This window comes from Oncorhynchus masou, chromosome 14, assembly GCF_036934945.1.
Source record: "Oncorhynchus masou masou isolate Uvic2021 chromosome 14, UVic_Omas_1.1, whole genome shotgun sequence".
Lineage (NCBI taxonomy): Eukaryota > Metazoa > Chordata > Actinopteri > Salmoniformes > Salmonidae > Oncorhynchus > Oncorhynchus masou.
Genome location: NC_088225.1, coordinates 32,108,263 through 32,132,626, shown reverse-complemented (window position 1 = coordinate 32,132,626; position 24,364 = coordinate 32,108,263). Strand labels below are relative to the sequence as shown.

Sequence of the window (24,364 nt, the reverse complement as noted above, 5' to 3'; positions counted from 1 at the left end):
ACAGACCACGCCCAGGACCCCAGGACAACCACAGACCACGTGTAACCACGCCAGCCCAGGACCTCCACAACCACAGACCACGTGTAACCACGCCAGCCCAGGACCTCCACACCACGCCAGCCCAGGACCTCCACAACCACAGACCACGTGTAACCACGCCAGCCCAGGACCTCCACAACCACAGACCACATTTAACCACGCCAGCCCAGAACCTCCACATCTGGCTTTTTTACCTACGGGCGATGAAATGGAGGAGTATTTCTGTCTGTAATAAAGCACTTTTATGGGGAAAAACAAATTCTGATTGGCTGGGCTCCCAAGTGGGTGGGCCTACGCCCTCCTAGGACTCCCATGGCTGCGCCCCTGCTCAGGCGTGAAATCCATAGATTGGGGCCTAATTTATTTATTTCAATTGACTGATATGATCTGTAACTCTATAAAATTGTTGACATTTTTGAATGTCGCGCTTTATATTTTTGTTCATTTACAGTATATATGGGCAGGATTTGGGGTAAGGAAGAGTATGGCAACAGAACAGTAACACCACCCTCTGTAGTCCTCTCTACCCCCTCTTTTACTGCTCTGTATGGTTTATCTTTAATTGTCTATATATTTGTCTTATTATGAGGAGAAGAATCCTATTTGTCTGTCTTCATCCAGGGGATATGTCCAGCCTCCAGTCCAGCCTCCAGTCCAGCCTCCAGTCCAGCCTCCCTCTTTTTCCTTCTCCTCCTCCTCTCAGGGCTTGTGCTTAAAGTGGGCCTCCACTGCAGAGAGAGAGAGACTAAATCAGTCACATAACCAGGTACCAGAAGAAATCAACTGTGTAAAATAGAGTGGTTCAGCTCCACATAAACTGTCATAGACTTTACTGCCATGAACTCAGTGGAGCCATATAGCTATCAATTCACCAATCATCAGAAGGGCATCAAATGTGTTGGTGAGAAATATCCACCAACAGAAGGTGATTAGGTTACTATTAGTATGCTGGAAACCTTACTCAACATATCACCCATAGTAAAAAAAATATATATATTATTCAACTAAGAGGTGGCAGGTAGCCTAGCGGTTAAGAGTGTTGGGCCAGTAATCAAAAGGATGCTGGCTCGAATCCCCAGGCCGACTAGGGGAAAAATCTGTCTATGTGCCCTTGAGCAAGGCACTTAACCCTAATTTCTCTTATAAGTCGCTCTGGATAAGATTGTCTGCTAAATGTAGAACATGTATGAATTCCTTGGACAAATCCTGGGTAGAGACATGCGAATGTTTACCTGCATATTCCTGGGGCAGCATAGGTCGATTCACCAAACTCTGAAAAGCAGCCATCCAATCCTGCTGCTCCTCCTCGGTCTCGCATGTAAACAGGAACTTCCTGTCGGGCGTTACTATGGTGATGCCAAACTGCCAGTGGTAGCCCTGGGTGGATGGGGGAAGGCCGGGGAGTACAATGTAGCTGTTCTCCTTACTACCAATGAACACCTCACCGCGCGCATAGGCATCCTCACAAAGAAACAGAGAGGAGAGGAGACTCAGTGTGTGTGTGTGTGTGTGTGTGTGTGTGTGTGTGTGTGTGTGTGTGTGTGTGAACATGTTTAACTATACTGGTGTTTAACTATACTAACGTGTTTAACTATACCAGAAGTCTCCGCAAGAATAGTAAACAAACAAAAATTTGACCAACTGGAGACATTTTGTTAGAAATAGCATTTGACCATGGGTGAACTAAGGAGTTTAGGGTTAAGGTTAGAATTAGGTTTAGGTCCAGGGTTAGGAGCTATGGTTTGTTTTAGGGTTAGGTTAGAATTAGGTTTAGGTCCAGGGTTAGGAGCTATGGTTCGTTTTAGGGTTAGGTTAGAATTAGGTTTAGGTCCAGGGTTAGGAGCTATGGTTCGTTTTAGGGTTAGGTTAGAATTAGGTTTAGGTCCAGGGTTAGGAGCTATGGTTCGTTTTAGGGTTAGGTTAGAATTAGGTTTAGGTCCAGGGTTAGGAGCTATGGTTCGTTTTAGGGTTAGGTTAAGGGCAAAGGTTAGGTTTTTTGGTTAGGTTAAGGGTATGGGTTAAGGTTAAGTTTAGAGTTAGGGGTGAGGGAAAATAGGATTTTGAATGGGACTGAATTGTGTGTCCCTTAAAGGTTAGTTATACAAGACTGGGTCTGTGTTTACCTGTTACGTGTGTAATGTGTGCGTGTCTGACCAGCCACATTGTATATGAGGTCCAATAAATTATTTGGGTATGTTTGTTTGCATAATATGACATGCAAATAACATCAGTTCAGTACCACTGTACTATAAGTGCCACAATGCTAATTTTGGAGCCTGTTGAACCGTAAGCCCTAAATAAAGTGTTACTAATAATACTGGAATGGTACAGCACCATCTCCTTGACCCATATGACATGGCACCTGATTTACCCACTGACTATCTTACCAGAGGATCCTTGAAGTACATGAGTCTCCTGTCATCCATAGTGAACCATCTCTTCTTGAAGCCCTCTGTGTGCTGTAAGAGGGAAACAGGAGACCGAGGTTGAAGGAATTAAAGAGGCTGTACAGAAGTTCAGTTGCTAATGATTCACCTCAAGGTATTGTCTTTCTGTTCAATGAGGTCATTCTCTTTAATGGAGAAACCTTGTTTACAACTGTGATAATGCACTATTATTGTACTCTTATAACTAATGGCTTTATTGGCTTCCATACAGGATCACATACTGGAATACCAATTCATTATCCACACCAAGCAGTACAAGGCAAGCATTCAGCTCACAGGCCCAGCAAATATACTGTGGCTGAGGTTGTACATGGCCATTATTAATGCGGTAGGTTTGTGTGGTACAAATTCAACCCCATTCGCAGTTAAACCCGATGGGCTGATAAAGTTAGAAGCATTAAGTGCTGTGTTACAAAGTAACTAAAGTGTAAGTAATTAAAGTAAGTAACTAAAGTAAGTAACTCAAGTGTAAGTAACTGAAGTGTAAGTAACTGAAGTAAGTAACTGAAGTGTAAGTATTAAAAGACTTCACCTTGGGACCCGTCTTCTCCATGTAGCCTTCCTTGATGTAGTCTCGTGTCAGCTTTGGCACCAACTGGACGAATACACGAGAAGAAGGAGAAATGTTTTATTCTGTGACCATGTGATGGTGTGTAGCCAGTCCCAATTCCCTCCCTACCCCTTCTCATTGGCCCTAACCCTTCCATGTTTGCAGATCCATAAGGTATAAGCAATATGATGGAGGATACACCAGTACACTGCTAATATCTATCAAGACCCTTGGGATATGCAAACATTGAAGGGTTAAGGCCAAGGAGAAGGGGTAGGGAGCAGAATTGAGCCAGCTGTATATAATACCTGTGTATACTAGAGAGGAAGGGACTGAGGGATTAATGAGAGAACAATAAGATAATGAGAGAGACTCACATCAGCGTGATGGGCCCCAGGGAAAGCGACCTGGAGGTAGTGAAATCTGGCTGCTCTGATGGCGTTGAACCAGTCCACCATTTCCTTAAAACACAACAGACATGCTAACATGATCTGGGTCCTGTTCAATGGGCATGAAAAGGAAGGAAACATTTTGTGCTGAACACGACCCAATCTCCATACACACTGACACCCGATAGAGACTCTTTCCTGGCAATAATCCACCATTACTGTAAACAGTAGTCGTCTTTGATTTCAGAGTATTTCCTACTGGGTTAAAGGTGTATTTAAAGGCATGCAATTGCAATGTACAGTATGTCCTGCAGAGGAAATATACTCCTACTCAGCTGCCAGCCACTTCACAACACAAATGCTCCTGACAGTCAATAGACAGTCCACTCCTGGGGGTGTTCTCCAGGAAAACAGAAGAAAACGCTTTAAAACTGAGTGAACCAGGGAGGTACTTACTGAACTTGGCCAATAAGAAATGCTCATTTATGTTTTCCGTTGAAAAATGTTTTGCTACAGTGTGCTGAACAAACATGACCTAGATGAATGTCATTTTGTGGGACTTGTGTGAATGCAAATGAACCATTCCGGAGCATGCAGATATCCAGAGCAAGTCAAGAGAATGTCATCTTGAACACGACCCTGAGCAATGCAGGTCAACAGTCCCATCATACTTGATATGGGACTGTTGACCTGCATTGCTCAGGGTCGTGTTCATTAGACACCAAACAAAAGAAAAACTAATTGGAACAGGGAGGGACTACTTCAACTCATCCAATAAGAGACGTCATTTTTGTTTCTAGATCCAAATATTATTTTTTATTCTGTTGTGCAGCCTAATGAACATGGTCCAGGAGTCGACTGTACATTCCTGACTGTCTATTTGTGTCCAGCAGCAGCCAAGCAAACACCCAACGACAACACAACATTGCCTCAAATTTGTTCACCTCACCTTGCCATCCTTGTGGTAGACAAAGATGTTCCTAGTGCTGTTGTCCTTCAGATAGGTGACCTGCAGGCCGTGAGGCTGGCCGATCTTCCCAGGCTGGAAGGAGGCATTCAGAGTGTGAATCTTCATCAGAGCCTTGGGCTCTCTGGCCTGTACAGGAAGAGAAGGCAGGGGGAGGAGAGTATTCATCATCATCACTGTCATCATCATCATCACCACCGTCGTCATCATAATCACCACCGTCATCATCACCATCATCATCATAACTACCACCATCATCATCTTCACCACCATCATCACCATCATCATCATAACTACCACCATCATCATCATCATCATCACCATCACAACCACATCATCATCATCATAACCACCACCATCATCATCACCACCACCACCACCATCATCATCACCACCATCATCATCATAACCACCATCATTATCACCACCACCATCATCATCATCATCACCACTACCACCATCATCACCACCACCACCACCACCATCATCATAACCACCACCATCATCATCACCACCACTACCACCATCATCACCACCACCACCACCATCATCACCTCCACCGTCATCATCACCACCACCATCATCATCATCATCACCACCCCCACCATCATCACCACCACCATCATCATCATCATCATAACCACCACCATCATCATCACCACCAACATCATCATCACTACCACCATCATCATCATAACCACCATCATCATCACCACCACCATCATCATCATCACCACCATCATCATCATAACCACCATCATTATCACCACCACCATCATCACCACCATCATCATCACTACCACCATCATCATCATCACCACTACCACCATCATCACCACCACCACCACCATCATCATCACCTTCATCATCACCACCACCATCATTATCACCACCACCATCATCATCATTATCACCACCCCCACCAGCATCACCACTACCACCATCATCATTATTCGGCTGCAGAACATTCAACTATGAGCTTCCTCTAGTAACTATAGTCACTAGCAAGGTTTACTATTTCATATGGCTGAAGCCAGTGTCAGTGATGTTCACTGACACCCAGGTCTTCTTTTGGTGGAATGTAGAGTATGTAGAATTTGTCCTGAACAACTGATTAAGGGTCAGATATTCTTTGCATTCGACTGATGGTTAAGGTAAGGATTGGGAATAGAGTCATCTGATCTGTGGTTAAGGTGAACTTGTATTTGAAGCAGGGACAGGGAGTGGCCAACGTTTATGGTGAGGTATGTGGCATCACACGTTACTGGATTTAACATGCAGCTTTTGTTGATATACAAAGTAGGAGGCAATGTCACTATGTGGAACAGAACAACTGGGGAATGTGGGCAGATTAGAATCAGAAGTTTGAGATGATAACAGTGTACTATTGTCAGATATAGTCAGGAGAAAGGAATGAAGAGGAGGAGGACGGGGAGGAGGATGAGAAAGGAATGAGGAGGAAGAGGAGGGGAGAGAGGAGCGAGAGGAGGAAGGGGGTATGATAAATGGGAGATTTTGCATAACGATCTAAGCAATTATAATATACCTGACATTTCCCAAGGTGTGTGTTATTTCAAGCAATTGCAGCTCAGGACCTTAGAGTGCATTTGGGATGAGACTCAGACACTCACAAATGCAAAGAGAGAGAAGAAGTCTGAGAGAGAGTGAGGGGGAGGAAGAGAGAGGGAGGGATATAGAGAGGGGAGACAGAGAGGGAAGCGAGAGAGAGAGAGAGAGAGAGAGAGAGAGAGAGAGGGAGAAAGGGGGAGAAAGAGAGATATACATAGCACTACACTCACATCATGCTTGTTGTAGTACTTCAGAGCACCATCCCGCTCTGACAGAATACATTTTCGACTCAGGAACTGTCCGTTATCTCGGCCCCGTTTCCATAGAAACCCTTCTCGGTACCCTGGAAGGAGAGGAGCCACAGGGGTCCCATTCCAAAGACAAAGGAACAAAGGAGAGAGAGGAGAGAGAAGGAGATGAAGAGAGAGAAGGAGATGAGGAGAGCGTAAAAGGGGGAGCCACAAAATAACAGGATTCAGTAGTGAAGCTTGGGTCCAGTAGAGCCGTGTGTGTGTGTGTGTGTGTGTGTGTGTGTGTGTGTGTGTGTGTGTGTGTGTGTGTGTGTGTGTGTGTGTGTGTGTGTGTGTGTGTGTGTGTGTGTGTGTTGTGTGTTGTGTGTGTTGCTGAGGCTGGGTCAAGGTGGTGATGTCTGTCGTCTTGGCCTTTAGCTGGCATGAATAATTCACCTTGAATTGTCTCAGCAGAGATCAATGGCTTCTTCCAACATTACAATCAATGCTGAAATCAACACTCTGCCCTATTCAGCAGGCACACACACCATGGCTTTGTGCTCCCTTTCTGTTTCTGTCACTGGCCTCTCTGTCCTCACTAAGTCTCAGCCAACAGACAGAGACAACTAGGACTGTCACTGTCCTGCACTGCCAACACACACGCACGCACGCACACACACACACACACACACACACACACGTGAATAGAGTAATAATATCAAACTATCAAATCCCATTAATCTGAAATGCACTAAAAGACAGACAACAGTTTGTAAGAATGAGACTGAAGACTTGATAGCAGAGTGACATTGCATCTCAGTTAATACTGCTGTGAAAGTGTTCCATTCTCCTTAAAGAAACGCAGACTGTACGATTTTAGCTGTCTTATACCACCATTTTGCCGTCCCAGAACAATTGTCCACGTCGTGAGAACATTCTTAAGTTGCAAATGATTTTTGGACATCTTGGCTCGTTCAGTGTGACGGGGTCTACGGTCAGACATCTTGGCTCGTTCAGTGTGACGGGGTCTACGGTCGGACATCTTGGCTCGTTCAGTGTGACGGGGTCTACGGTCGGACATCTTGGCTCGTTCAGTGTGACGGGGTCTACGGTCGGACATCTTGGCTCGTTCAGTGTGACGGGGTCTACGGTCGGACATCTAGGCTCGTTCAGTGTGACGGGGTCTACGGTCGGACATCTTGGCTCGTTCAGTGTGACGGGGTCTACGGTCGGACATCTTGGCTTGTTCAGTGTGACGGGGTCTACGGTCGGACATCTTGGCTCGTTCAGTGTGACGGGGTCTACGGTCGGACATCTTGGCTCGTTCAGTGTGACTGGGTCTACGGTCGGACATCTTGGCTCGTTCAGTGTGACGGGGTCTGATTAAGTACCACTACATGTGGTCGTAGGCTATAACAAAGTTATGTCAGTGTCACAATTATTTCACCCTTTATCGTGTAGTGAGCCAGTCCCGGTGACTGACCAATAGGAAGACGGCTGGCACTGAGTATACACACAATAATACCATTATGGTGAATAGTCAGATTAATGTAATAATTTGATTTAAATGTTTACATGTTGTGAAGGAAGAAGGATGTCCCTAATAATATTGTTTATAAACACATCTGAAATCAAAATAAACATTGTACCACAGCGAGCATGTTATTTGGGGAAGCCTGTTTGATTCTGAGTTTGAACATGTAGAGTTAGTATGTGAAAACTGTTTCTAAGATCATACTTTCAGTTCACTCACACATAAGCATAGAGAGGCTTGCAGTGCTGGTGCTGTGGCACATGTGCAGATCAAACACCCCGCTGCAGTTTAACTAGTCAACGTCGGCTGATGTCATCAATCACAGAACTGAAGCAAATCATACAATCTGGCCAGGTTGTTATCAAGGGAAATGTGCTGGAAGTAAGAAACACAAGTACTGCCTTTATTCTTCCATCCCTCCCTCTCTTCCTTACTTACTCCATCCCTACCTCCCCCTTCTTTCCTCCCTCTCTCCATCCCCCACCTCTTTCTCTCCATCCCTCCCTCTCTTCCTTACTTACTCCATCCCTACCTCCCCCTTCTTTCCTCCCTCTCTCCATCCCCCACCTCTTTCTCTCCATCCCTCCCTCCCCCTCTGCTTGGTGTAGTGATGAAGTCATCATGCTCTGAGAGAGAGAGCGAGAGAGAGAGAGAGAGAGAGAGAGAGAGAGAGAGAGAGAGAGAGAGAGAACGGTGGATAGAGGGAAAGGGAGAAAATACGAGAGAGTGAAATAAAGATGAAGAGGAAACATAGAGGAACAGAGACAGAGACAGAGAGAGAGAGAGAGAGAGAGAGAGAGAGAACGGTGGATAGAGGGAAAGGGAGAAAATACGAGAGAGTGAAATAAAGATGAAGAGGAAACATAGAGGAACAGAGACAGAGACAGAGAGAGAGAGAGAGAGAGAGAGAGAGAGAGAGTAAGAGAGAGAGCTCGATAGATAGATAAATAAGACAGAGAGACAGCTAGATAGATAGATAAACAGAGAGACAGATAGAGAGAGAGAGAGAGATAGATAAACCCAGAACATGCCCGCCATTCAGCCACTGGCACAATCCTGGTACAGCCACATCACTCTCTATAGTACCATTAGTGCTAACAGAGATCACAGCTGACAGACTCCAGGTCAGATCTAACACCAGAGTCAGCTGAGACAAGAACCAGAGTGAGTCACTGGGAGTAGGAGTGTGAGTGACCATGTTAAAGAGGTTTTGCTGACTTCCCCGGAGTCAGATTAACTTGTGGATATCATTTTTACATATCTGCATTCAATATGAAGGAAGTTATTTTGGTAAGGTATTTTTGCGAGCCAATGCTAACTGGCGTTAGCACAAAGACTAACATGCTCCCCAGAGTCCAGCTTCATCCACGTGTTCATCTGACTCCAGGGAAGTCAGCAAAATCCAAACTATCCCTTTAAGGTTGATTCCTCTTTGGCAGCAAAGAGGACAGAGACACTCATCAGAGAGATAATGATGATGAACGACTACATGATGACTGACTGACTGACCGACTGACATTGACTAACCGACTGATCGACTGTGTGTGTGTGTTTGTGTTGCTGAGGCTGGGTCAAGGTGGTGTAATCTGTGTCATGACGTTGGCCTGGGGGATAGGTTTATGACAGTCATAAATACCTCTTTCCCCCTTTTTCCTCTCTCTAACCTACTGATGTTACATTTGCAAAACCCTTGGTTAACATAGAGATTCTGGGAACATCAGAAGGTGGGGGAATTAACTATATTCTGGTAATCCGACCAATTGAACATATGCCGTGGTACTTAATGAATATGATGTCAGTTCGGTTGTCATCTGAGACATTCTCATCAATGATAAGAAGACTCTACAGTGGAAAGTCTACACATCAGAGTTATCAGATTCACATGGATTTGTTGTTCAATTTAAATGTTTGAATATGAAATTATCTGTGATGAAATGCGATTTTAGCTTCTAAAATGTGAGATTTGGGTTTTCATAAGATAGGGCTCTGCTCAATTAGTGGCCCGCCCCTGTGAAGGGACATGGGCTATAAAACTTTTCAAACACGCCCTCCTCTCACTTCCTATATAATCCCTTGACGACAATATAACCTCCTGTTCCGAGGATGTGAGGACGACGGTCCTATGACAGAATGGTTCAGATAATAACTACAGAACGAAGCCAACATCAGCGTGAGCTTTGGTTGCAAATGATATGAACTTTGATCTCTTATTCAATACAGAAGTGATACCTCCTAGCCGTTGAGTTAGCAAGAGCAGATGCAAACGAGGGTTAGGAAGGAACAGACAGAGTATTCCGTCTATCACCCAACGACGTTACTACAACGTATCCAATTGAGAACCAGAGACATTCTTCAAAGGACGCCGTTGGGCAACACGGCCTCCCATCTACCACCAACCTACCGAAGCGCAGCTCAGAGTAAATATTTATTGCATTTTCCTTTTCCAAATGAGCGGTAATTTAGAATGCATCAGATACTGTATTTACGATAGCACAGCTTCTTCCCTTTGTTCCTCAGTCTTCCCGCTCTTTCACTCAAACCCAGCCCTCTTCTTTCGTGTAACAAGCTGTCATATCTGTTCCGCCCGCTAGGGACGTCTTCCTTTATGACGTAATTTGTAATCAAGTTATGATTTAATTATGTGTATGTGTAATTCTGTGTGATTAGTTAGGTATTTAGTAAATAAATAATTAAACCCAATTTTGTATTGCTGATTCAACTTGTGAGCCAGGGTTCGTGCAGATAACCAAGAATTTACCACTTTCAGATGAGACTGAATTAAAATGACGATTAATATTGACTGCTATTGATGTAAAATATTACTAGGTCTTTTAAGAGTTTATTCGGAAGATAACAGCTCTATAAATATTATTTTGTTATGCCCGACACTCTAGTTAATGACATTTACATGATTAGCTCAATCAGGTAATATTAATTACGGAGAAATTATTTTATAGAATAGCATGTCATATCATTTAATCTGGCATAGCCAAAGACACGACATCCGTTTGCCCCAAAAAATATTGTAGTAAGTAGATGATTACTGCTTGGATTACTTTTAAATTCAGAAGGGATATCACACCATTCTGTTTTCTTAATGGTTTTTCAATTCAGCATTGAAAAAAGGCGCAAGTTTCAGTTTGTTTCACCTGAGTGAGTCTCACCACAAGTCAGAGACCGATATGATGACACACCAAATGTGTTTGATGGATCCTTTTTGTCTTCTTCTAATGTCTTTTAAGGGGAATGTAATCCAAAAGTAACTGAAAATAATCAGATTACATTACTGAGTTTGGGTAATCCAAAAGTTACGCTACCGATTACAATTTTGAACAGGTAACTAGTAACTAACGGATTACATTTAGAAACTACCCAACCCTGTTAGCACATTTCTGTCTCGCTTTCTGCATCACAGAGGGGTTTAGTAGAGGAAAGGACGACAATGTGGCGGTCGCTGAAGCGAGATGACAAGGCGGCACGAGGCTTATCTTGTTACCGTCTCCAAGTAACAGCTCTTTACTGCTCATGTGGTCCTGAGATAACATGATGTAGTCATAGCATTGATGAATCCACATGAATGGAAAGAAGCACGAGAAAAAACTCTCACAGTCAAATCTCTCAAAGTTGAATGGCCTTTGATATTATTTTAATGGATTTCCAGGAAAGAGAGGGAATGTTGAGGTCTCTTTCTTTCTTTGTTCTCTCTCTCTTTCCCACTCACTATTTCTCTCTTTCTCTCTTTCTTTCACTACTGATCAGCTGTTCATCCTTAGAAAGTCCATTATTCTCTGAATGCGGAAGGCAGGGGTGTTGAGGAGCACGCTGGGGTGGGAGGATAAAGACAGAGAGAAAGGCTCAGGCTCATTGTGTGTGTGTGTGTGTGTGTGCATGCGAGCGTGCTTGTTTGTATGCATATGTGCATGTGTTTGTGTGTGTGTACTCAGTCTTACCTGCAGAGTAAGGCTCCTGTCTCTCCACACACACAAACTCCTTCCTCTCGTATTTGGCTCTGATCCACTGTTCCCGAAGGAGCCTGCAGAAACACTTGGTGTTTGTTTACTATATTTACTGTGTTTATGCTTGAAAAGATTCACTGTCAATAATGTCTGATAAACCAACATGGATGACAGATCAGGGTGGTGTTCATTAGGGCACGCAACTGAAAATGTTTTGCAGCGGAACACAAAAAGGAGTATTTCTTATTGAACCAGTCCAGATAGTTCCTCCCTGTTTCAGTCTGTTTGGTGCCTAATGAACACAACCCTGGAGTTCTCATCCAGTGAGTGTTTAATGGTGTACTTATCTTTTAAATATTGTAAATATTATATTGCTCCTCTGTCCTGTCAAATAATATTTCCCTCACTATCTCTCTCTCTTCTCTCTGTCTGTCTTATCAGTAATCCGTCTTAAAATGCACACAGGCAATATGAACAAACATAAACGTATAACGCCTGAGACTGTGTGTGTTTGTTTGCTCTGTCTCTCTCTCTCTTGTGTATTCTACTCTTTCTAGTCTCTCTACCACACCTCATCAATCCTCCTCTCCTCTCGTGTATTCTACTCATTCTAGTCTTTCTACCACACCTCATCAACCCTCCTCTCCTCTCTCGTGTATTCTACTCTTTCTAGTCTCTCTACCACACCTCATCAACCCTCCTCTCGTGTATTCTACTCTTTCTAGTCTCTCTACCACACCTCATCAATCCTCCTCTCCTCTCGTGTATTCTACTCTTTCTAGTTTCTTTCATCAACCCTCCTCTTGTGTATTCTACCACACACCTCATCAATCCTCCTCTCCTCTCGTGTATTCTACTCTTTCTAGTCTCTCTACCACACCTCATCAATCCTCCTCTCCTCTCGTGTATTCTACTCTTTCTAGTTTCTCTACCACACCTCATCAACCCTCCTCTCCTCTCTCATGTATTCTACTCTTTCTAGTCTCTCTACCACACCTCATCAACCCTCCTCTCCTCTCTTGTGTATTCTACTCTTTCTAGTCTCTCTACCACAAGCTCATCAATCCTCCTCTCTTCTCTCTTATCGCTCTACTCTATTGCGTGTGGTTGCCTCTCACCTCAAAAAATACCTTCCCACCTCCCCAGCAGTAAAAGCCCTGTGTAGCAGCTTAAAATATTATTGGTGATTGTGTTGTTATTGATATCACTGGGGACCATTCACTGGTTGAATCAACATTATTTCCACGTCATTTCAACCCCAAAAATATGTGTGATTGAACCAATGTGGTGAAAAAAAGTTAGATTTGAAAAGAAATCTAAATCCAATGACATTTTGAAATGTTTTTCTGATTTGACATTGAATTCAGGTTAGTTGACAACTCAACCAAATGTAAATCAAAACTAGACGTTGAACTGACGTGTGTGCCCAGTGGGACTGTTATCCCCCAGGAGAACCAGGCTGAGGACTCCATTTGGAAGGGTGCTGTCAACACTTGGGCCATTATCTTCCATCCGGTAGCGTCTCTCCTACACTCGTCCTCAACCAGAGCAAAGCGGAATCCTCCAGCGATCTGACGTAAGACAATGAATGCACTGTGGCTGCATTCCAAACTGTTGCCTTTCCTCTGGCCTCGGCCATTGATGACTAAACATTGCACACCTGAAAGGAGGAACCTGTATAGGTAACCAACATCTGGTAATGGTTCTACCTCCTAGACTCTAAGTTGAGCTTCCTCCATATGACTATAACCCATTTAGTCTTTGAGAGGTTGTCATTGTACAGGTGTGCCAATGAGAAACCCACAAGCTTAAAGTTGGTCTTGTTTGGTGAAGTTTGGTAAGCCAGGACAGCAGACGTTTGTTCATGTTGGTTAAAAATCTAGCCTTTGTATTGTGTTATGTTACAGTGTTTAGAGGGCCAGTGAGTGGAGCGATCACTCAGACAGAGGGTGACCCAGCTGAGCGACCTGGATCATGGCATGAAGGGGTGGGTGGTTAAGGCCAGAGGTCTATGTGTGTTGGACGGTAGTAGGGCCAGGGACCAAGACACTTACTGGCAGTCTGTGCGTGTGTGTGTTGGATGGTAGTAGGGCCAGGGTCCAAGACACTTACTGGCAGTCTGTGCGTGTGTGTGTTGGATGGTAGTAGGGCCAGGGTCCAAGACACTTACTGGCAGTCTGTGTGTGTTGGACAGTTGTAGGGCCAGGGACCAAGACACTTACTGGCAGTCTGTGTGTGTTGGACGGTTGTAGGGCCAGGGTCCAAGACACTTACTGGCGGTCTGTGTGTGTTGGACGGTTGTAGGGCCAGGGACCAAGACACTTACTGGCAGTTTGTGTGTGTTGGACGGTTGTAGGGCCAGGGTCCAAGACACTTACTGGCAGTCTGTGTGTGTTGGACGGTTGTAGGGCCAGGGACCAAGACACTTACTGGCAGTCTGTGTGTGTTGGACGGTTGTAGGGCCAGGGTCCAAGACACTTACTGGCAGTCTGTGTGTGTTGGACGGTTGTAGGGCCAGGGACCAAGACACTTACTGGCAGTCTGTGTGTGTTGGACGGTAGTAGGGCCAGGGAACAAGACACTTACCGGCAGTCTGTGTGTGTTGGATGGTTGTAGGGCCAGGGACCAAGACACTTACTGGCAGTCTGTGTGTGTTGGACGGTTGTAGGGCCAGGGACCAAGACACTTACTGGCAGTCTGTGCGTGTGTGTGTTGGATGGTAGTAGGGCCAGGGACCAAGACACTTACCGGCAGTCTGTGTGTGTGTGTGTTGGATGGTAGTAGGGCCAGGGACCAAGACACTAACTGGCAGTCTGTGTGTGTGTGTGTTGGATGGTAGTAGGGCCAGGGTCCAAGACACTTACTGGCAGTCTGTGTGTGTTGGACGGTTGTAGGGCCAGGGACCAAGACACTTACTGGCAGTCTGTGTGTGTTGGACGGTTGTAGGGCCAGGGTCCAAGACACTTACTGGCGGTCTGTGTGTGTTGGACGGTTGTAGGGCCAGGGACCAAGACACTTACTGGCAGTCTGTGTGTGTTGGATGGTTGTAGGGCCAGGGACCAAGACACTTACTGGCAGTCTGTGTGTGTTGGATGGTTGTGACACTTACTGGCAGTCTGTGTGTGTTGGACGGTTGTAGGGCCAGGGACCAAGACACTTACTGGCAGTCTGTGTGTGTTGGATGGTTGTAGGGCCAGGGACCAAGACACTTACTGGCAGTCTGTGTGTGTTGGATGGTTGTAGGGCCAGGGACCAAGACACTTACTGGCAGTCTGTGTGTGTTGGACGGTTGTAGGGCCAGGGACCAAGACACTTACTGGCAGTCTGTGTGTGTTGGATGGTATTGTAGGGCCAGGGACCAAGACACTTACTGGCAGTCTGTGTGTGTGTTGGATGGTTGTAGGGCCAGGGACCAAAGACTGGCAGTCTTGTTGGACTGGCAGTCTGGTGTCTGTGCGTGTGTGTGTTGGATGGTTGTAGGGCCAGGGACCAAGACACTTACTGGCAGTCTGTGTGTGTTGGATGGTTGTAGGGCCAGGGACCAAGACACTTACTGGCAGTCTGTGTGTGTTGGATGTTGGATACTGGCAGTCTGTGTTGTTGGACGGTTGTAGGGCCAGGGACCAAGACACTTACTGGCAGTCTGTGTGTGTTGGATGGTTGTAGGGCCAGGGACCAAGACACTTACCGGCAGTCTGTGTGTGTTGGATGGTTGTAGGGCCAGGGACCAAGACACTTACTGGCAGTCTGTGTGTGTGGATGGTTGGATTGTAGGGCCAGGGACCAAGACACTTACTGGCAGTCTGTGTGTGTTGACGGTTGTAGGGCCAGGGACCAAGACACTTACTGGCAGTCTGTGTGTGTTGGACGGTTGTAGGGCCAGGGACCAAGACACTTACTGGCAGTCTGTGTGTGTTGGACGGTTGTAGGGCCAGGGACCAAGACACTTACTGGCAGTTTTGTGTGTGTCTAGGGCCAGGGACCAAGACACTTACCGGCAGTCTGTGTGTGTTGGATGGTTGTAGGGCCAGGGACCAAGACACTTACTGGCAGTCTGTGTGTGTTGGACGGTTGTAGGGCCAGGGACCAAGACACTTACTGGCAGTCTGTGCGTGTGTGTGTTGGATGGTTGTAGGGCCAGGGACCAAGACACTTACTGGCAGTCTGTGTGTGTTGGACGGTTGTAGGGCCAGGGACCAAGACACTTACTGGCAGTCTTTGTGTGTTGGACGGTTGTAGGGCCAGAGACCAAGACACTTACTGGCAGTCTGTGTGTGTTGGACAGTTGTAGGGCCAGGGACCAAGACACTTACTGGCAGTCTGTGGGTGTGTGTGTTGGATGGTAGTAGGGCCAGGGACCAAGACGCTTACTGGCAGTCTGTGTGTGTGTGTGTTGGACGGTAGTAGGGCCAAGGACCAAGACACTTACTGGTAGTCTGTGCGTGTGTGTGTTGGATGGTAGTAGGGCCAGGGACCAAGACACTTACTGTCAGTCTGTGTGTGTTGGACGGTTGTAGGGCCAGGGACCAAGACACTTACTGGCAGTCTGTGCGTGTGTGTGTTGGATGGTAGTAGGGCCAGGGACCAAGACACTTACCGGCAGTCTGTGTGTGTTGGATGGTTGTAGGGCCAGGGACCAAGACACTTACTGGCAGTCTGTGTGTGTTGGACGGTTGTAGGGCCAGGGACCAAGACACTTAATGGCAGTCTGTGTGTGTTGGACAGTTGTAGGGCCAGAGACCAAGACACTTACTGGCAGTCTGTGTGTGTTGGACGGTTGTAGGGCCAGGGACCAAGACACTTACTGGCAGTCTGTGTGTGTTGGACGGTAGTAGGGCCAGGGACCGAGACACTTACTGGCAGTCTGTGTGTGTTGGATGGTAGTAGGGCCAGGGACCAAGACACTTACTGGCAGTCTGTGTGTGTTGGACGATTGTAGGGCCAGAGACCAATACACTTACTGGCAGTCTGTGTGTGTTGGACGGTTGTAGGGCCAGGGACCAAGACACTTACTGGCAGTCTGTGCGTGTGTGTGTTGGATGGTAGTAGGGCCAGGGACCAAGACACTTACTGGCAGTCAGTGTTGGATGATAGTAGGGCCAGGGACCAAGACACTTACTGGCAGTCTGTGTGTGTTGGACGGTAGTAGGGCCAGGGACCAAGACACTTACTGGCAGTCTGTGTGTGTTGGATGGTAGTAGGGCCAGGGACCAAGACACTTACTGGCAGTCTGTGTATGTTGGACGATTGTAGGGCCAGAGACCAAGACACTTACTGGCAGTCTGTGCGTGTGTGTTGGATGGTAGTAGCGCCAGGGACCAAGAAACTTACTGGCAGTCTGTGTGTGTTGGACGGTAGTAGGGCCAGAGACCAAGACAATTACTGGCAGTCTGTGTGTGTTGGACGGTTGTAGGGCCAGGGACCAAGACACTTACTGGCAGTCTGTGTGTGTTGGACGGTTGTAGGGCCAGGGACCAAGACACTTACTGTCAGTCTGTGTGTGTTGGATGGTTGTAGGGCCAGGGACCAAGACACTTACTGGCAGTCTGTGTGTGTTGGATGGTAGTAGGGCCAGGGACCAAGACACTTACTGGCAGTCTGTGTGTGTTGGATGGTTGTAGGGCCAGGGACCAAGACACTTACTGGCAGTCTGTGTGTGTTGGATGGTTGTAGGGCCAGGGACCAAGACACTTACTGGCAGTCTGTGTGTGTTGGATGGTTGTAGGGCCAGGGACCAAGACACTTACTGGCAGTCTGTGTGTGTTGGACGGTAGTAGAAAACAGGCACCTTCTGTTCATATTTGGCTTTAGCAGCATTGTTGCCTCTGGACGCCATGAACTACAATCACAGAGAGAAAGAGATGTTTCATGAGCTGGGTTTCATTGACACATACACTCATGCATACATGCACATATACACTGTGCTGGCATGCACACAAGATCAATACCAAACCTTGACACCTCCCCCTTATCTCTAACCTCCCACCCCTTTTTCTCTCACTCTGCCTTCCTTTAGTTAATTTAGTCTCCATCTCCCTTCTTTCCCTTCCTCCATCAATTACCTGCCAGAATTAGGACTGAGAGGCTGCGCACACAACACTGCCCCTCATACACACACACACACACACACACACACACACACACACACACACACACACACACACACACACACACACACACACACACACACACAAACACACCACACAAACACACACACAGAACCAATGGCAAACTCAACTCTCTACCTCTGCATCACTCCATGGATCCAACAGGACAGACTCACCTCTCCCTCTGCATCACTCCATGGATCCAACAGGACAGACTCACCTCTGCATCACTCCATGGATCCAACAGGACAGACTCACCTCTACCTCTGCATCACTCCATGGATCCTGCAGGACAGACTCACCTCTACCTCTGCATCACTCCATGGGTCCAACAGGACAGACTCACCTCTCCCTCTGCATCACTCCATGGATCCAACAGGACAGACTCACCTCTACCTCTGCATCACTCCATGGATCCAACAGGACAGACTCACCTCTACATCACTCCATGGATCCAGCAGGACAGACTCACCTCTGCATCACTCCATGGATCCAACAGGACAGACTCACCTCTACCTCTGCATCACTCCATGGATCCAACAGGACAGACTCACCTCTACCTCTGCATCACTCCATGGATCCAACAGTACAGACTCACCTCTCCCTCTGCATCACTCCATGGATCCAACAGGACAGACTCACCTCTACCTCTGCATCACTCCATGGATCCAACAGGACAGACTCACCTCTACCTCTGCATCACTCCATACAGGCATCACTCCATGGATCCAACAGGACAGACTCCACCTCTGCATCACTCCATGGATCCAACAGGACAGACTCACCTCTACCTCTGCATCACTCCATGGATCCAACAGGACAGACTCACCTCTACCTCTGCATCACTCCATGGATCCAACAGGACAGACTCACCTCTACCTCTGCATCACTCCATGGATCCAACAGGACAGACTCACCTCTACCTCTGCATCACTCCATGGATCCAACAGGACAGACTCACCTCTACCTCTGCATCACTCCATGGATCCAACAGGACAGACTCACCTCTACCTCTGCATCACTCCATGGATCCAACAGGACAGACTCACCTCTACCTCTGCATCACTCCATGGATCCAACAGGACAGACTCACCTCTACCTCTGCATCACTCCATGGATCCAACAGGACAGACTCACCTCTCCCTCTGCATCCTCTGGATCCAACAGGACAGACTCACTCTACATCACTTGGATCCAGCAGGACAGACTCACAGCCATGGATCCAACACAAACCTCTACCTCTGCATCACTCCATGGATCCAACAGGGATCCATGGATCCAGCAGGACAGACTCACTGCATCACATGGATCCAACAGGACAGACTCACCTCTACCTCTGCATCACTCCATGGATCCAACAGGACAGACTCACCTCTACCTCTGCATCACTCCATGGATCCAACAGGACAGACTCACCTCTACCTCTACATCACTCCATGGATCCAACAGGACAGACTCACCTCTACCTTTGCATCACTCCATGGATCCAACAGGACAGACTCACCTCTCCCTCTGCATCACTCCATGGATGACAGACTCACCTCTACCTCTGCATCACTCCATGGATCCAACAGGACAGACTCACCTCTACCTCTGCATCACTCCATGGATCCAACAGGACAGCACATGGATCCAACAGGACAGACCACACATCACTCCATGGATCCAACAGGACAGCACTCTGCATCACTCCATGGATCCAACAGGACAGACTCACCTCTACCATCTGCATCACTCCATGGATCCAACAGGACAGACTCACCTCTACCTCTGCATCACTCCATGGATCCAACAGGACAGACTCCTCTACCTCTGCATCACTCCATGGATGACAGACTCACCTCTGCATCACTCCATGGATCCAACAGGACAGACTCACCTCTACCTCTGCATCACTCCATGGATCCAACAGGACAGACTCACCTCTACCTCTGCATCACTCCATGGATCCAACAGGACAGACTCACCTCTACCTCTGCATCACTCCATGGATCCAACAGGACAGACTTTACCTCTGCATCCTCTACATCTGCATCACTCCATGGGTCCAACAGGACAGACTCCTACATGGATCCAACAGGACAGACTCACCTCTGCATCACTCCATGGATCCAAAGGACAGACTCACCTCTACCTCTGCATCACTCCATGGATCCAACAGGACAGACTCACCTCTACCTCTGCTCACTCCATGGATCCAACAGGACAGACTCAACTCTCCCTCTGCATCACTCCATGGATCCAACAGGACAGACTCACCTCTACATCACTCCATGGATCCAGCAGGACAGACTCACCTCTGCATCACTCCATGGATCCAACAGGACAGACTCACCTCTACCTCTGCATCACTCCATGGATCCAACAGGACAGACTCACCTCTACCTCTGCATCACTCCATGGATCCAACAGGACAGACTCACCTCTACCTCTGCATCACTCCATGGATGACAGACTCACCTCTCCTCTGCATCACTCCATGGATCCAACAGGACAGACTCACCTCTACCTCTGCATCACTCCATGGATCCAACAGGACAGACTCACCTCTACCTCTGCATCACTCCATGGATCCAACAGTACAGACTCACCTCTCCCTCTGCATCACTCCATGGATCCAACAGGACAGACTCACCTCTACCTCTGCATCACTCCATGGATCCAACAGGACAGACTCACCTCTACATCACTCCATGGGTCCAACAGGACAGACTCACCTCTACCTCTGCATCACTCCATGGATCCAGCAGGACAGACTTGACTTTGCTGATCTGGGAGATGTTTCTATGGAGACCCGAGCAGCTCTGACACACAAACACACCCAGGGTGTAGGACGCCCACTCCGGGTCTGAAAAACACACACACACACACACACACACACAAGACATGCATGCACACACACAGGAAACACCCTTAGCAACAATAACAGTACTACACCGACAGCAACAATGACAGTACCACACCAACAGCAACAATGACAGTACCACACCGACAGCAACAATGACAGTACCACACCGACAGCAACAATGACAGTACCACACCGACAGCAACAATGACAGTACCACACCAACAGCAACAATGACAGTACCACACCGACAGCAACAATGACAGTACTACAAATGAGGAAGTTCATTTCAAGGCTGCCTCAAACTAACAGAGACAGAACAGGCTACTACTACCATGACATGGTTACCACAGACCTCTAGACTGATATCTTAAGGTCCAAAGCAGACATTTTTATTTCAATATCATAGCATTTCTGGGGAACTATTAAGTACCTTACTGTAATTGTTTTCAATTAAAATCATCAAAAGGAACCAAAATAGCTTCTTAACAAAGAGCAATTTCACAAGCAAGAGTTTTGCTAGGACTGTCTGGGAGTGGTCGGAGTGGAGAGGGGAAAACTAACTGTTATTGGCAGAGGTTTGAAACTCTCTTTCTTATTGGTCTGACTAATTGTGATGTCACCAGGCAGGCCAAAACTCCATCCCACCAAAACTTCCTGAAATTTCAGCTGGTCTTTTCAAACAGCTCTAACACTAAAAGGGCATTATCATCATTTTAATTGAAGTATTATTCCAACCTCATAGTGTGTAAATATATATATATATAACACAGGGAAATGACTGCACTGGGCCTTGTAGCTCTAGTTCTCATTGAGCACAGTGATAATCTATGTCTGCTACTTCCTGTCTGCATCTACACTATCTTCATAGTAAATAAATAAGTACAACACTGCTACAAGAAGACGCATTTATTGGTTGAGAAGATAATATGTTGAAAGCTTGAGATTTGTTGAATAAATTGTTACTGTCATACAGTGACAAAGATAGTTTGTATGAAAAAGAGGGAGGACAGACAGACAGACAGACAGACAGACAGACAGACAGACAGACAGACAGACAGACAGACAGACCCCCTAGAAAGCATAATGCTCTGCTGTAACAATATATGGTATAACTTCCTGTAAGTATTTTTCCTAAAAAAAACTCTGATGTGGCTCAGTATGTTTGCATGTAATGTAGCTTTAATACAAGAGAGCCAAGAAAGAGTGATGTGAAGCACATTCTTGTGTCATTCTAGGCCTTTAGGGCCTATATTCTGTTTTACAGTCTGTCCCCAACATCAGCACAGGTCGCAGTAAGTTCAACCTAAACTGTAAAAGGCAGAGCCTGTGGTCAAAATATGACGAAAGCAACAGAAGACTAGAAGAATGTGGCATATGTAATTTCCTGCATGAGCTCTCTAGCTATGCCTAAGTGCATTGTTTATAGACTGTATGTCTGATCAGCATTGTTGTGTGAGATGCTTTTATTCTGTTTTGGTTTCAGTGGCTGCTGTTTATGACTGGGCCAAAGAACTAGTGCAAGTCGTTTTCTATGGAGGATGCAGTCATTGTATATAACTCATGTAACTCAGCCAAACAGCACACCAGGGTATAACCATTAGAGACATTGATATCCTTAAGTAGCCTGCCACTGCTTTGTTGCACTTAGATATACATCTACTAATTAAAGGGATAGTGCAAGATGATCATAAACCTGCAAAAAAGATGAGTCACACAGTGAGTAGATTTATGTCTATGGTAAATTCCACAGAGAGAGGGAGGGTGGGGGATGGTGAAAATATTGAGAGATAGCAGAGGAACAACTGACAAGAGACAGATGGGGAAAAGAAAATGGAGAAGGCATTAAGTGAAAGTGAGAGAAAGAGAGACACGGAGAGAGAGAGAAAGTGAGAGAGAGACAGATACAGAGAGAGATACAAAGAGAGAAAGAGAGACACAGAGAGAGAGAGAAAGTGAGAGAGAGACAGATACAGAGAGAGATACAGAGAGAGAAAGAGAGACACAGAGAGAGAAACAGTGAGACAGTGAGACAGAGAGAGAGAGAGGAGAGAGAGAGAGAGAGAGAGAGAGAGAGAGAGAGAGAGAAACAGAGAGAGAGAGAAACAGAGAGAGAGAGAGAGAGAGAGAGAGAGAGAGAGAGAGAGAGAGAGAGAGAGAGAGAGAGAGAGAAACAGAGAGAGAGAGAGAGAAACAGAGAGAGAGAGAGAGAGAGAGAGAGAGAGAGAGAGAGAGAGAGAGAGAGACAGAGAGAGAGAGAGAGAGAGAGAGAGAGAGAGACAGAGAGAGAAACAGAGAGAAACAGAGAAAGAGACCTTCATGGTTGTGAGGTCCAGGGTCTGCTCACCAACCAAGAATTCACAAAATGGGACAAACACCAAATTGAGACTCTGCATGCAGAATGCTGCAAAAATATCCTCAGTGTACAACGTTAAACACCAAATAATGCATGCAGAGGCAATCCCAGCTACTGATCAAAATCCAGAAAAGAGACGTTAAATTCTAAAACCACCTAAAAGGAAGTGATTCCCAAACCTTCCATAACAAAGCCATCACCTACAGAGATGAACCTGGAGAAGAGCCCCTAAGCAAGCTGGTCCTAGGACTCTGTTCACAAACACAAACAGACCCCCAAGATAGCAACACTATTAGACCCAACCAAATCACGAGAAAATAAAAATATAATTACTTGACACACAACTAGAATGCTATTTGGCTCTAAACAGACAGTACACAGTGGCAGAATACCTGACCACTGTGACTGACACAAAATTAAGGAAATCTTTGACTATGTACAGACTCAGTGAGGATAGCCTTGCTATTGAGAAAGGCCGCTGAAGGCAGACCTGGCTCTCAAGAGAAGGCAGGCTATGTACACAATGCCCACAAAGTGAGGTAGAAACTGCCAAATGTATGACCATATTAGAGCACATATTCCCTCAGATTACACAGACCCACAAAGAATTTGAAAACAAATCCAATTTTGATAAACTCCCATATCTATTGGGTGAAATACCACAGTGTGCCATCACAGCAGAAAGAAGAAAAGGGCAACCAGTGAAGAACAAACACCATTGTGTCACGACTTCCACCGAAGTCGGCTCCTCTCCTTGTTCGTTCGGCGGTCGACGTCACCGGCCTTCTAGCCATCGCCGCTCCATTTTTCATTGTTCCATTTGTTTTGTCTTGTTCACCGCACACCTGGTTCACATTCCCTAATCGCATTGTATATATATATTCCTCTGTTGTTTTTGTTACATGTTTAGTGTGCCGCGCCAGGCTGGTTGTTTCCCCCCTGGGTATTCTTGTGTAACCCATAGGAGGTTGGATTATTGCGTTTGTTTTGTGACGCTATTTTGCGCATTTCTCTTTTGCTTTTTGGCTGGAGGTTTGATGCTGTTGTGTCCATTTGTTGTGCTTCTGCCCAAATAAAGTCTGATCACAACTCTCTGCTCTCCTGCACCTGACTTCAACACCAGTAGCGCATACGCTGACACATTGTAAATACAACCTATATTTATGTTTATTTATTTTACCTTTTGTACTTTAACCCTTTGCACATCATTACAAAACTGTATATAGACATAATATGACATTTGAAATGTCTTTATTCTTTTGGAACTTTTGGAAGTGTAATGTTTACTGTTATTTTTTTATTGTTTATTTCACTTTTGTTTATTATCTATTTCACTGCTTTGGCAATGGAAACATATGTTTCCCATGCCAATAAA

At 46.1% G+C, this 24,364-nt stretch overlaps 1 protein-coding gene across 2 annotated transcripts in view; it reads right to left on the bottom strand.

Annotated features, from left to right (window-relative positions):
- Positions 1 to 98: 98 nt before the first annotated feature.
- Positions 99 to 24,364, bottom strand: part of LOC135554745 (arf-GAP with dual PH domain-containing protein 1-like) — a 27,863-nt gene continuing 3,597 nt past the window's right edge. Inside the window, exons 2-11 of one of the 2 annotated variants that reach the window (XM_064987174.1) lie at positions 20,506 to 20,636; positions 17,429 to 17,520; positions 11,676 to 11,758; positions 6,192 to 6,304; positions 4,375 to 4,521; positions 3,414 to 3,497; positions 3,019 to 3,081; positions 2,427 to 2,498; positions 1,272 to 1,500; positions 99 to 767 (exon numbers count right to left, since the gene is read on the bottom strand). In XM_064987174.1, coding sequence (XP_064843246.1) covers positions 739 to 767; positions 1,272 to 1,500; positions 2,427 to 2,498; positions 3,019 to 3,081; positions 3,414 to 3,497; positions 4,375 to 4,521; positions 6,192 to 6,304; positions 11,676 to 11,758; positions 17,429 to 17,520; positions 20,506 to 20,636 — 1,043 coding nt within the window. In that variant the 3' untranslated portion in view covers positions 99 to 738. The remainder of the gene's footprint in view (positions 768 to 1,271; positions 1,501 to 2,426; positions 2,499 to 3,018; positions 3,082 to 3,413; positions 3,498 to 4,374; positions 4,522 to 6,191; positions 6,305 to 11,675; positions 11,759 to 17,428; positions 17,521 to 20,505; positions 20,637 to 24,364) is intronic. The other variant, XM_064987175.1, reaches the window with a different exon arrangement.